This window comes from Motacilla alba, chromosome Z (genome assembly GCF_015832195.1).
Source record: "Motacilla alba alba isolate MOTALB_02 chromosome Z, Motacilla_alba_V1.0_pri, whole genome shotgun sequence".
Taxonomy (NCBI): Eukaryota; Metazoa; Chordata; class Aves; order Passeriformes; family Motacillidae; genus Motacilla; species Motacilla alba.
Window position 1 is genome coordinate 64,493,406 of NC_052046.1, and position 13,592 is coordinate 64,506,997.

General features: G+C 48.7%; 1 protein-coding gene across 1 annotated transcript; it reads right to left on the reverse strand.

Annotated features, from left to right (window-relative positions):
- Positions 1 to 5,252: 5,252 nt before the first annotated feature.
- On the reverse strand, positions 5,253 to 10,786 carry LOC119696072. The gene is made up of 4 exons (XM_038125590.1): positions 9,149 to 10,786; positions 8,249 to 9,029; positions 7,040 to 8,141; positions 5,253 to 6,757 (listed from the first exon to the last, which is right to left on the reverse strand). Exons 1-4 carry the CDS (start codon positions 10,784 to 10,786, stop codon positions 5,257 to 5,259), a joined length of 5,022 nt encoding a protein of 1,673 aa, XP_037981518.1. The 3' UTR covers positions 5,253 to 5,256.
- Positions 10,787 to 13,592: the final 2,806 nt, after the last annotated feature.

Consider the following 13,592-nt stretch of genomic DNA (forward strand, 5'->3'; position numbering starts at 1 on the left):
TTCTTGCCTAAAGCTGAAAGAGTTAAGACTCAGAGTGTCTTGTTACAGTGTTCTGTAATACTGGGAGTGTCATATTATAGTGTTTAGCCTGATCTTAATATAGCATTCAGTATATCCATGTAAGATCCGTAATTTTTGGTTGGAGCTGCATGTTCAACTGAACTGCACCTCCAGCCATTATGCCCTTATGCCTTCTTATTTCGCTTCACTGTCACTAGGCATATTACAACAGACATTTTGAAATTATTTTAATTTCCAATTGAAAACTCTGTTTTTATTTAAAATATTAATTTGCTTTTTATAAGAAAAAAATCTAAAATCCGGTTGCCAGAGCTTCCCTAGACAGCAGCGCAGAGAGTTTAGACTTCCCTGAACAAAGACTGGCCTGCATTAAAAGCTTCCAATCTTTTTCAAGTCCCAAGCTGCAGTCATAGACTGAACAGGGCTACAAATGATCTGGTTTTTGATTTACTGTGCTTGTTTGCTACATGGTAGTGCAGTCTGCAATATTAAAAGGGTAGAAGCAGGCTCCTCTATCACCCATGTTCAAGAACTTCATGTTCCTATTATGTACAAACTACTGTCACAAGCATAGTTAAAGACAAAGTTCTGACCAATTCTCGCGTAATAATTACTTCCAGGCTCACATTTCCCTATTGATGAGAAGCAGCTGTATTTTAATGAACATCTCTTTTATGAAATAGTTTCCTAGGCTATTCTGTGCTAATCTAACTTTGGACTGAACAAATGTTGGAATGCATGAACTGGAAGGCTCTCTGAGTCCCTCAGAGAGAGAAAAGAATGCAGAGTTTGAATTAGAGCCTCTAGCGAAGCTGAAATACATTAAGCCACACAGATATGAAATAGAAGTGTAAGTCTTAGTTTTAAGTAAGTAGAACTACATCTTTACATCTTAAGTGCCTTAAGAGACTGTGTTAGCTAGTAAAAGCCCTAGAGCCTAGTTTAACTTAGCTCCAGTCATAACAAAAACATAGTAGAACATTGTTTGTGTTTCTAGATAGAATAGGTAAAACTACTCACGTTTACATACGTAGATTTTAGGTAAGAAAGCAGATACTATATTTGCGTAAATAGATAAAATCATGTACATAAATTTTGGGTAAGAATTGAGACAACTTTCGCAAATTAGAATTAAGATCAGGTTGGTGTAGAAAGAATGTTTTAGAATCGTGCCTTTAGCTGATTGGATGATTTATGAATAAAAATCCCCCTGTACTGAGGTGCAAAAAAAAAAAGAAGAAAGAAGAACGAAGAAGAAAGGCGGGAGCTGCTTCTGCTGTTGCTTCTGCTCAGGACTTTATGCCAGAAAGTTTTTAGCACAGACTTTAATACTCTGAACTCCTTGCCTTCGAGACTGATGCATTCATGCAATGAACAACTTTACTGCAACCCACAACTGCTCTTGTCTCTTTGAAGACCTAAGACCCACAAAAACGTTGACAAATAACTACAGATTAAAGCCAACATCTGATATGTTGACTGTAATGATGCAAAAAGATGATTTTTGTTAACATACATCTTCCTAAAAAAACAAAAAGAAATGTTAGAACACAAAAGTGGTGGTGTTCTATGCTGCCAAAAATCTGAAAATTGACAGTTTTGCTATTTATTTTGGCTTAGTATGTCTCATGAATTTAAGATTTTAATTCACTCTCCCTTCCATTATGTTCCCACTCTTCACTTTGTGTTAGCAGTCACAGTGCACCACCATCTATGAGTTGCTTTATCTTGCTAGAATGATACAAAATAGAGAAATTCTTCTGGAACAAGTGGCACACTCATATACCTGTGCTCTGCAATGACCCTGTGCATATTATCCACATTGTTTATTTTGAATTCTTGTTTTCCCCTTGCCTCAGTGGTCCCAATTAGTTATTAGTTAAATTAGCTATTTTTCTCTACATCACAAAGCTAACTTAATTTCAAATTCAGTGTTTGAAAAATTATGCAATCAACTCTCCGACAGGGTTTCAGAACTAAGTAGTAAAAGTAGAAAGTACACAAAGCATTACTCAGAAACATAAATGCCTTCCTTGCTTGGGTGTTAACCCTCTGGAGTGTACATGTGTCTGTGTTGTGTAAACATGAATTATTTCTCAAGACCAAAACCTAGTAAATTTCTGTTAGAATGCTGTGGAGCCTGGCAGCAAACTGAATCCCATGGGAAGTGGCAGTTTCTAGGGTAACAAGCATTATTTGTGACTGCTTATATAAGAACTTGTCTTTGTGAGGGGGCTTTTTCCTTCTTTCCTCCTTTTTTTTTCCCTTTTTCTTGCCTAAAAAGGGGATGGGAAGTGGCATTTCATTTCCACTTTAACTAATAGAAAGAGAGGCTTTCACAGATAGGGCCTCGTTTATATCTGCAAGAGATGTTGAATTTTAGAAAAGCACATTTGACTTTTCCAAGATTTCCGTGGCAATAAATTTTGCTGCGGCTGACAGCACAAATGCTTTAAGCAGAATAAAATTATTTGGGAAATACTGAGTGCTGTCATCTTGCTTCTTATTGTAATTCAATCTCAATTCATAGGCTTCATTTTGGATGAATGAAAAGCAGAGATAGAGAACTATTTGCAAAAAGACAATGTTGGTTTAACACAGCCTCACTTTTTGGTGGGGGCAGCCGAAGTGACAGAGACAGCTTCTGAGAGAAGTTGCTCAACGCTTCTGTGTCTGGAAGAGCCAATCCCTGACGGCTCTGAAGTTCAACGAATTAGACAAGTTGGTCACTCCTCTGTGAAAATATATTTAAGAAAGGAAGAAAAATTGCCCACAGTCCTCCTTCCAAGGGATGGGGAGGCATGCAGGCGGGGCTGGCACTGCAAGTGGGCACGTGGCCATTGCCATCTTGGCACAGCCAGCAGTGGACTTTGCCTGCCTCGCTACTTTTAGCCTGCTGTGCTGAGGACAGAAGGACAGGGGCGTTGGCAGCGGCTTCTCCTTTTCAGCACCCTGCGTGAAGAGAGGTGCTGTGGCAGCGGGCGCCACCTGTGCTGTGCCAGTGGGTGCCGTGCGGCGTCCGCAAAAGGCTCTACTCCCAGTCTGGGAGGAGGCTTGTGCCAGGTGGGAGCTGACACGCAGCCCAAATGGCAGAGGGGGCACTGCCTGGGCTAGCTTCGGGCGATAAAACCCTAGGCTCCAAGCAGCACCTTGCAGGAGTCAGGCGACGGCGAAGGAAAGGCAAGGCGAAGAAAATGAGATCTTAAGCCGGAGTGCAGTCCAGAGAATTTATTCCTCCAGGGAGGCCAACTGAACAAAAGACCCAGTGCACAGAAGACAGCATTTTATGTAGGGGGTGGAGTGAAGGGCGGTTACATTGAATGAACCAATGAGGAAAGGCAAGAAGGGTAGGGCTAACATAATGGATTGCGGGGGTGTCTTGTCCTTGGGCAGGTCCCGACAGGTCCCTTGGGCCCTCAGCCAACCTTCCGCCCAAGCCCGGATAGTATCGACGCCTCACCAGTAAATGACGCGCAGGGGGGCTTCTTTGCTTGCTAAGTCCGGAGGAGTTTATTTCAGGAAAGGAGTAGAAGGGAGGAGGGGTACAACTCTCCCCGAAGGGCAGCAGAGGCAAAAAAGCCCCGACCTTGGGGGGGGTCCGGGTATATATTCGAGGGGGGTAAAGGCGGAGAGTGAGGAGGAGTTAAGGCGGGTTGACAGGGCACGGACCAACGGGAAAGGGGGAAGGGAGTGGTTCATGACAGGGGACTAATGGGGGACAGAGGACAACAGAACCTTCTAGAACGAAGGAGTGGGGAGCGGGTGAGTGGCACACTGATTGACAGGTGGGGACTGCCTCATACACATGCCTCCTCCCAAGGCATCCCCGATGCCTCTCTCAGCCCACCTCCCACATCTCCCCCCTTTCTATTAATTAAAAAGACATTTTTGAATGCCTTATTTATGGTCTTTTTAAGACACATGATGGCTATGGAGACTATCATAAGAATGACAACCACCCAGATTAGACTTTTGATGATGGAAGTGGCCCACCCAGGAATACCCCATTGCGCCAGCGCCCGGTCCATAGGGTCATAAATCTTTGTCTCTGTAAGTAAGGTGGATACTTGGTCCTGGATCCTTTTGATATTTTCGTGGATGGAGGTGCTTCTGGAGGTAAGGTTGAAGCAGCAGAGTCCTTCAAAGTCTTCACACCCGTGGCCATGGGCGAGTAGAAGATAGTCAATAGCAGCCCGGTTTTGGAGGGTTGCGTGCCTGGTGGTTTCTTCATCCGCCAAAAGGTCGGACAGGGCGGCTGAAGTAGCTTTGGCCTGCTTACTCAACCAACACCCCAGATGGGAAAGCTCCCCGAGGGCTTTCGCAGCAGCGTACCATGGCAGAAAGATGGATGCTGCGATCCTTTTGCCCTCACTCCAATCATAAATTTGGTCATTGCATTTAGGGTCGAATTGAGTGTACGCACGTTTTTGTCTCGTTAATTGTTTGTCTTTTTTCCAATCCAGAATCTGTGTTTTGTTCGGGGTGAGTGTAGTGAGCTGGCCAAGGCTGCAGGGACCCCCTTGGATCTTAGATGGGATCCCTGCCCACACCCTATCCCCACAGATAAGGAACACACCTCTGGGGAGCAACCTGGGAGTAAACGTGGATTCAGATGCCTTGTGGCTGGTATAGTTGCACCAGTTGGTATATTTTTTGGAATAAGGGGACACATCTTTTCTTTCTATTTTTCCCATTTTTTCTTGGGATTGTCCAATCATGTGCCAATGTTCTTGTTTTGGTTTATAGAAAAAGTTGACACAGTAAGTGGCAGGGAAGGAGCCCAGTAAGTCCAATTCCTGGGGTTCCTGTGGTGCATGCGGGAGGATCCTCGTCCACTCATCCCAGGTGTCTACAGGGTTGGGTTCCTTACCAGCATATGGATGGTCTCTTGGGGACAGGGGCATTCCCACCAGGCATGTGGACAGTGGGTCGTCCACTTTTCCCATGGCCATGCAAAAGCTGTCCTGTTGTATGGACTTTGCAAGGGTGACCCAGATATTTTCCTTCGGCTGCTGTACGATCCAGGCTGCAGATACCCATGTGAGCGAGGCGCAGATGAGGAGCATCAGGGGTGTTCTGGGAGCTTTGTGAGCCATCCTAAAGTTGGTTTCTATAATAGAAAGGACGGGGTGAGTATCTTAAAAACTCTTGGTTCCACACCTCTATCGTGTCCCTTGATATTACTTCCCCCTCTCCCCCTCCCTTCTTTTTTCGAATACTTGAAGGGGATATTGGTTAGGGTTGGGGTTTGTGGGTTCTAGGAATGAGGTTAGGGGGAAAGGGGAATGGGATAGGTGGGGATGGGAGAATAGCAGTGTCCGGCATGGTGGGTAAGTATCTCCTGGTAATGAGTACTCTTGCCGCAAGGTTGGGAGGAGAGATTTTCTTTTTTCTCCTGCGCCATGCCACAGTTCTGTCCTGAGCATTCTCATCAGGGGGTGCAGTCTCGGTGGGCACTTCGGCGTCCGCGGCGGCTGGAGTTGAGGCTTCCACAAACGGCTTGACAAACTTTGCTGGGATCCATCGAGGGCCCTGCTCGGTGGAAACACAGCCATACCCTCTCCCCCAGGTTACCAAGGGATATGGTCCCTTTATGTCTTTTGAATCAGGGTCTTTGATTAACACTGGTGGCCTTTCTTTTAAATGAGCATAGGTGGAGTTGTGAAAATGACGGAGAATGGGGGGGTTCGGCTCCTTATCCGAACAATTTAAGAAATTCATTACAAAAAGAACTTTACACAACTTCTCCGCCGGAGTTAAGAAGGGATTAACACAGTGTTGGTGGTCTAATAATTTTTTGATTTCTTTGTGGACCCTTTCTACTAGGGATTGCCCTGAGGGGTTGTGTGGGATTCCGGTGCTGTGTTTAATGCCCCAATTCTGTATAAAAAGTGCAAAGTGCTTAGAGGTAAAAGCAGGGCCATTATCAGTCTTAATTGCTTTGGGTACGCCTAGTGTTGCAAAGGCCATATGAAGGTGTTTAATAACATCTTTGGCTTTTTCCCCTGTATGAGTGGAGGCAAACACAGCCCCTGAAAAGGTGTCGATTGAGGTGTGGATGTATTTTAGTCGTCCGAATGGAGTGTAGTGGGTAATGTCAGTTTGCCAAAGTTCAGTAGCCTGCAGTCCCCTTGGGTTCACGCCAACTGCTATTGATGGCAGTGCGTGGGATTGACAATTTGGACATGTGGAAACGATTGCTCTGGCCTGTTCTTTGGAGATTTTAAATTGTCTGGCCAGGGCAGGGGCGTTCTGGTGGAAAAACGCATGGCTCAAGCGAGCCTGTGCGAAAATGTCTGGGACTGAGGGGGTTGTTAATGCAGCCATGGCGAGAGAGTCTGCTCTTCGGTTGCCCTCGGCTATGGGCCCTGGGAGCTCTGTGTGCGACCTAACGTGCAAAATGTGGTAAGGTTGCTCTCTGTGGGAGATCAGCCAAATTAAATCAGAGAGCAAGCTATACAATTTTTTATTTGAGACTTCTTTTAACAAGGCGTGCTCTGCCCGTCCTGCTATCCCGGCAACATAGGCGGAATCAGTGACCAAATTAATTGGCTGATGGAATTTTTTAAATGCTCTCACTACTGCAGCAAGTTCTGCAATCTGGGGGGAGCCATCAACAATTTGGACATCAGACTCCCACTTCTGAGTGTCCAGGTCCTTCCAGGTGAACACCGACTTGTGGGATTTTCCCGAACCATCGGTGAACACAGTGACAGCATCTGCTATAGGTGTTTTACTTTTGAGAGATTTTGGAGCCAAATGTAACGTGTGCTTAAAAAGCTTATGTTTAGGATAATGTATAGAAATCTGGCCGGGATAGCTATCTAGTGAAATTTGTAAGTATTCGTTAGTTTGTAAAATAAAATCCAATTGGTCCAAATTATAAGGGAGGAAGATGCACGCTGGGTCGCAAGAGGCGAGGGTTAATAGCCGTTGGCGACCTTTGATGATTAATTTTGAAATTAGCTCAGGTGGGGTGGTGACAGTTTTTCAGGGCTGATATGGAAGGAAAACCCACTCAATGATAAGGAGTGGATCCTTCAACCTATCATCCCACTGGAATAACAAGGCATAAAACCTGGGGCACTCACCCAATACGCAGAGATTCAGCGGAAGCGTGCTATCAACCCGGTGTGCCTGCCGAGTCCTGATAGCGTCGGCCACTGTTTGCAGCGCCTTCCTCGCCTCAGGTGTCAGAGGGCAGGGAAGACTCAGCTCGCTGTTCTTTTTCTTGGGACTTCCTGGGTCTCCTGGTGGTGTCTTGAGAAGGTCGAAGAGGGGTGACAGTTCTTCGTTGGTGAGTCCCAGGAGCGGGCGAATCCAAGTGATGATCCCACAAAGCTGTTGCATGTCTCGGAGTGTCCGGGGATCGTCGTTAATAGCGAGGTGTTGGGGCACGATGGTTCGCTCAGTAATCAAAACGCCAAGGTATTTCCAAGGTGCAGAGAGCTGGATCTTTTCCGCTGCAATCTGGAATCCTGCGTCTTTGATGGTTGAAAGTGTTTTGGTGAGAGTCGCGTCCAGGTACGTCTTTGTTGGGGCACAAATTAAGATGTCGTCCATATAGTGGAGGATGACCGCATCAGGAAACAATTTCCGGACTGGTGACAACACCTGCGCTACAAAAGTCTGGCAGAGCACAGGGGAGCATTTCATTCCCTGAGGAAGGGTGGTCCAGTGATATCTTTTAAAGGGCTCTGCTAAATTGGTGGTGGGGACGGAAAATGCAAATCGGGGGGCATCTCCCGGGTGCAAGGGGATGTTGAAGAAGCAATCTTTGATGTCAATGATTGCCAGTGGCCAATCCCTAGGGAGCATGGAGGGTGAGGGGAGGCCTGGTTGCAGGGGTCCCATGTCCTCAATGACATTGTTTACTTTTCTTAAGTCCTGCAGGAGGCGCCACTTGTCCTTGCCTGACTTCTTGATAACAAAAATAGGGGTGTTCCACGGGCTGGTGGATGGTACTAAATGCCCCAAGCGGACCTGTTCTTCTACTAATTCTGTGAGCACTTTAAGTTTCTCCTGAGGAAGGGGCCACTGGTCTACCCACACCGGCGTATTGGTCTTCCAACGCAGCGGCGGGGTAGTGCGCTCCACAGTGGCCCATGCTAAAAATCCCACTTGGGGTCAGGGATGTCGAGGCGGGCCCCCCACTGGGACAACACGTCCCTGCCTAACAGGGCTACATTAGATGAAATAACAAAGGGCCGAATGGTGGCGATTTGACCCTCAGGTCCCTCTACACATACATGGTGTTTGCTCCGTAGTGAATTGACTGTCCCCCCAACGCCTGAAATGGTCCCACAAGGCGACACCAATTCCCAGTTGCTGGGCCACATAGATCTGGGGATGATGGTGATGTCTGCCCCAGTATCTGCCATGAGCCGCACTTTGATCGATTTCCCCTTATAGGAGATGGAGACGGGCAGTACAGGCCTCTCTTTAGTGACATGTTGGGATAGAAAAACCCTGTAATCGTTGTCCGCAGCGCAGGGGTCTTGCTCAGATAAGATGTACATCTGTGCAAAAGGAGTCCCTTTCTGCAGGGTAAAAGGCGGCTCTATGCAAGTGATGGAAACAGTTACCTCATTTCTGGGCTCGAGAGTGACGACTTCAGGTGTGACTGTAATGTGTTCAGGTGTGTGGCGAGTGTCAGCGAGGATGAGCACTGTGGTGGTTTGTTCACAATAAGGAGGGGGCAGGAAGCCCGCCGGTACTCTTACCAGGTCCTCGTCGGTCAGCAGGAGGGTGACACCGCTGTGGAGCAGGTACCTGGTGTTGTTGCTGAGGTTGCGGGTACGACGGAGGAACCGGATCCCGTTGTCAAGGTCTCGAGTCTGAGAGACGACCCTGTTGGGAATTCGTCCTCCCTGATGGTGGGGAGCGCTGGGCGAGGCAGCCGTCCATTTATTGTCGTCGCGCGGGGCCGTGTCGCGCTCTGCCATCCGTTTCCCGGGTTGTAGGTGTATCTCGGACCCTGAAAGAAAGGCTGGGGACCTCGGGGGAATCTTGCGGGGGAAGCAGGGTTATAATGTCCCAGGTAGTGTGGACAGTTCATTTGCACGTGCCCTAATTGGCCACAGTAAAAGCACCTGATGTTCTGTAAGTTCATCATAGCTTCCCCTACTTCTTTTGTTACTGTGGTCATGGTTTCCCCCATTTCCTTAGTTACCGTTGTCATGGCCTCCCCCATGCCTTTAGTAACAACCTTGGTCAGAGTGGTTTCGAGGGAGGAGGCTCTAGTGCAGGCGTTTACCATGTCGGTGATAGTTGGTTCAGGGTCCTGGGGCAATGCTCTCAGGATCTTTTTTGTTTCTGCATTTGCATTAGACATCACCATCTTTATTAACAGTTCCCCTCTCGCGTCCGGGTTGTCAATCTGTCTATCAATTGCCTCCCTCATGCGGTCAACAAATTTAATAAAAGATTCAGTCTCCTCCTGGCGAATGGAGGCAAAGCTTTGAAGAGGTGTGGAGTCATCCGGCACTTTTAACAGTGCTGCTTTGCCTGCCTGCTTAACGTCTGCTAACAAGTTAAAAGGTAGCAGTACTTGATCCTCAGGGCGATCGAATTCACCCTCACCCATGAGGGCTTCTAAACCATCGTTGCCCTCCCCTAGGAGCTGCTGCAGGTTGTATTTATTCACAAGAGGCCGCAGCAGTTTTTTCCAATGTCCCTCCCAGACCATGTACTCAGTGGGAGATAACAAGGATGAGGCAATGTATTTGAGGTCGTGGGGGACAAGGTCATATCCGTTAAACATCAAGTCCAAGACATTTTTAAAATATGGAGAGTTACGTCCATAATCTTTGGCAGCCCTCCTTAAATCCTTCAATTCCTTGTACGGAATTTGCTCCCACTTCGGTTGATTTCCCCTCCTCACAACAACAGGAGCCGCAAACCTGTCAAGGTCCTTCACTAGGTCCAAGTCCCCCTCCCTCAAAGCCTCCTTACGGATCCTCCGCCAGCTGCTACCCGGCCCGGTATCGGAAGAGGAGCGGTTGTCATCCTCCTCCTCCTCCTCATCGGAGGACGAGATGAGAATGCGTGCCTTGCGGTCAGCCGGCAGGGCACGGCGGTGTGATTGTTTGAAAGCCAATATGGCCTTCTTCCGGTCTACGCCACATCCGGTTCCAGTAGCGTGGGAATCGGAAGCAGTGGGTGGGGTCGGGGGCCGGCACGAGGGTGGGCTGGGACTGCCGCTGGAGGCGTGGTTAGCACCGCCCACCGAGGTCCCGCCCATAGGTGTGCCCAAGGAGGAGGGAAGGGAGGGTCCCGACGCTGACGTAATCGACGGTATAGGTGGGAGGGGACACGACGGAAGGGCAGAACCCGACGGTTGATGGGCACCCGGAGGGGGGGAGTGGGAGGAGCCGCCATTTCGTGTCCCGTCTCTATGATTTTTATCTCCCGCCACGTGGCGAGCGCCATTTTGAGAGTTAACGAATGAACTGGGATCTAAACTGGGAACAGGGGGTTTAGGTGCAGGGCGACGGGATGAGCCCTGTCCGGGGTGGCCAGTCCCGGGCAAGGAAAGGGACTGAGTGGGAAGGGGGGTGGCAGGGGGCAGACGGCGACCCTGTGCCGATTGGCAGGATCCAGCGCCCATCCCACTCATAGGGGAAAACGGGTTAGGGTCGAGGGGGGTGGAAAGCGGGGAAGGAGAACTGGGGTCCCCAAACTCCCTTTTCGCCTTTACGGCGCTGTAAATTAAATCGAAAATAGGAAAATATTTCCCAACCCTAAATTTCCCCACGACCTGCATCTCATAAATCCTTTTCCCCACATTTCCCCAAAACGAAACTGATTTAATGTTTTCCTGATTAACCTCAGGAAAATGTTTGCACAGAAATTTAACAAAAGCCTTCAAATCCCCTTTTTTAAAAGAAATGTTTCCCTCAACCAGGGTAGAAGAAACTTGGAAATATATCCCCTGCTGAGCCACGGTCAGGCGGTTGCCCATGATTTTTTAAAGTGTGGCTATTAATGTCCCTCCCTCTGAAGAAACCGAAACAATAAAAACCGTCACTCACTCTAATGTAGCTAGGGTCTTCAGAGGGGCTGGTGGGCTGCTGCCGGTCCCTGGACGTCTGGAAGCTTCCTCGAAGCCGCGGTGGTTGCTCAGAGCCAGGGGTTGTCGGCAGCCCGAGCCAAGCAGCCCTCCAGAAAACGAAGGGGGAGCTAGTCTCGGAGCCGGCACCGAACGGCGCTTGTATTCCAAAAGTCCTCAGGGTCACGCATCCAAAGAATTCTGGAGTCGCTCAAAAGGGACTTGGGGGATGCCCAAGGTCCCTCGTTCGGGCGCCAAGCTGCGGGGGTGTCTTGTCCTTGGGCAGGTCCCGACAGGTCCCTTGGGCCCTCAGCCAACCTTCCGCCCAAGCCCGGATAGTATCGACGCCTCACCAGTAAATGACGCGCAGGGGGGCTTCTTTGCTTGCTAAGTCCGGAGGAGTTTATTTCAGGAAAGGAATAGAAGGGAGCAGGGGTACAACTCTCCCCGAAGAGCAGCAGAGGCAAAAAAGCCCCGACCTTGGGGGGGGGTCCGGGTATATATTCGAGGGGGGTAAAGGCGGAGAGTGAGGAGGAGTTAAGGCGGGTTGACAGGGCACGGACCAACGGGAAAGGGGGAAGGGAGTGGTTCATGACAGGGGACTAATGGGGGACAGAGGACAACAGAACCTTCTAGAACGAAGGAGTGGGGAGCGGGTGAGTGGCACACTGATTGACAGGTGGGGACTGCCTCATACACATGCCTCCTCCCAAGGCATCCCCGATGCCTCTCTCAGCCCACCTCCCACAATGGATGTCCCAGCTAGCAAATATAAAATAGAATGGGGCGGGGTGTCTTCCCTTGGTCCAATCACCCAATGTGTAGGAGAGAATATTCTGGAGTAAAGGGTGGAGTCATTAGGTGACAGACAGGGACTTAAGGAGGGGTTAACAAAATGATTAAGCAAAAACCAATGGTAACAGGGGTGGAGGAATATGACTGACAACTTGAACTTGGGGAACAGGGGACCAATCAGGAGGGTGGTGGGAAACCCGGGGCTGAGCCAACACTTAGTTACAACGGGGAGAGGACTGGGAGAAACCATTTAAACCAAAATGGTTTAAATACCGCACTACAGCAAGTGGGGACCACGTGGCCAACATGAGCGATTCCCCATTGCAGAGCCTGGACAGAATCAACCTTTCAGCACTGCTAAACCCTGTAAGAACTGTTCAGTTGATAGAACTTGTTAAGAAAAGAACCCACAGACACCAATTCTCTCCCAAGTTAGAGAAAAGGTGTCTTAGGTGGCAAATGCAAGATGTCAGCACAGGTGTGTATTCTATTGCCACCTGTTAAAACCAGGTGGGGCAGTTTTCTTTATCTCTTCCATGACCCATCCTCCCTCCAGGGAGGTATCTTCTGTTAATGGACCATTGAGTCTCACACCATGACTGACAAAATTACATCATCCCATTGTGAGATGCTCTGCCCAGGGGGAGGAGCCAAGTATTCCTACCTGGATATACTCTGCAGTTTAGAACACCACAGGCAGCCTTTTAGAATATTACCAATATTGCTGAAGGAATGTGCCTTGGCTTGCCTGGCCGCTGCAGCTAAGCCAAATAGCAGCAACAGAGATGTTTCACCCCAGAGACACTTCTGGCTAGCTAGATGTTGCAGCAGAGCACGTGAGGGCAAGTCCAGGCATGCCAGAGCTCTTGTGGTGTGGCTGGAGCTTACTCTCAGAGAGGATTGCTCCCCAGGTTTCCTGTGCCAGAGAAGCTTTAAGGCAATGGTGAAGTAAGGAGTCAGTTCTGATGGAAGGTTTTAATCCAGAGATTTTATTCTGGGCTACATGGCCCCTGAATCTGGCAACAGCTCCAACAGGACTCCTGACCGTGTGATCTGCTTGCCCTTTTACCTGGGGGAGAGGGGGAGAGGATGGAGAGGAAACCCACCAGCCAGGTACGGGACAGCAGGTCCCAAGGGACAAAGGACACCTGGATGGCCCAATGCCCCCCAGGGGATAGGAGGCATCTTTTTGATCTTGCCCAATCACTCGATGTCCTTCTGGAGTTTCAAGATTGACAGTGCTCGGCAGGGGTCAGGGTGGGGAAAGGAGAGGTGATTGACACATCTGGGGAAGGGATCTTCAGGGAGAAACCCGGGGGATCTGAGGCAAACTATGACATCACACTGCAACAGCAGTCTTTTCCCACTAGACTCCCAGAGGAAGACCAGGCCCATCCACACCACCACTGGACCTTCAGAGGAAAACTACATCCTTTCTACAGGTTCGTTGTTTCCACAGAGCTACATCTGTCACTCTAGGAAGACTGCAGCTACCATTTAATCAGACTGCTACCAACACCCTGACCAACAGGGTGTCAGGTCGTAGTCTGACTCTGTCACTGTTGGTTTGCATTACTGCATTTTCTTTTAAATTCTATTTTTTATTTTTATTTTTTTTCCTAATAAAGAACTGTTATTCCTACTCCCATATCTTTGCCTGAGAGCCCCTTAATTTCAAAATTTTAATAATTTGGGGGGGGGGGGTTACATTTTTCATTTCAAGAGA

Coding starts and splice junctions, on each gene's coding strand:
- LOC119696072 (XM_038125590.1), bottom strand. CDS start 10,786: ATGCAGGTCGTGGGGAAATTTAGGGTTGGGAAATATTTTCCTATTTTC. Junction 9,030..9,148: donor TGACCACAGTAACAAAAGAA/GTAGGGGAAGCT, acceptor TTCCCCCGCAAG/ATTCCCCCGAGGTCCCCAGC. Junction 6,758..7,039: donor GATCCACTCCTTATCATTGA/GTGGGTTTTCCT, acceptor ATCTCTCAAAAG/TAAAACACCTATAGCAGATG.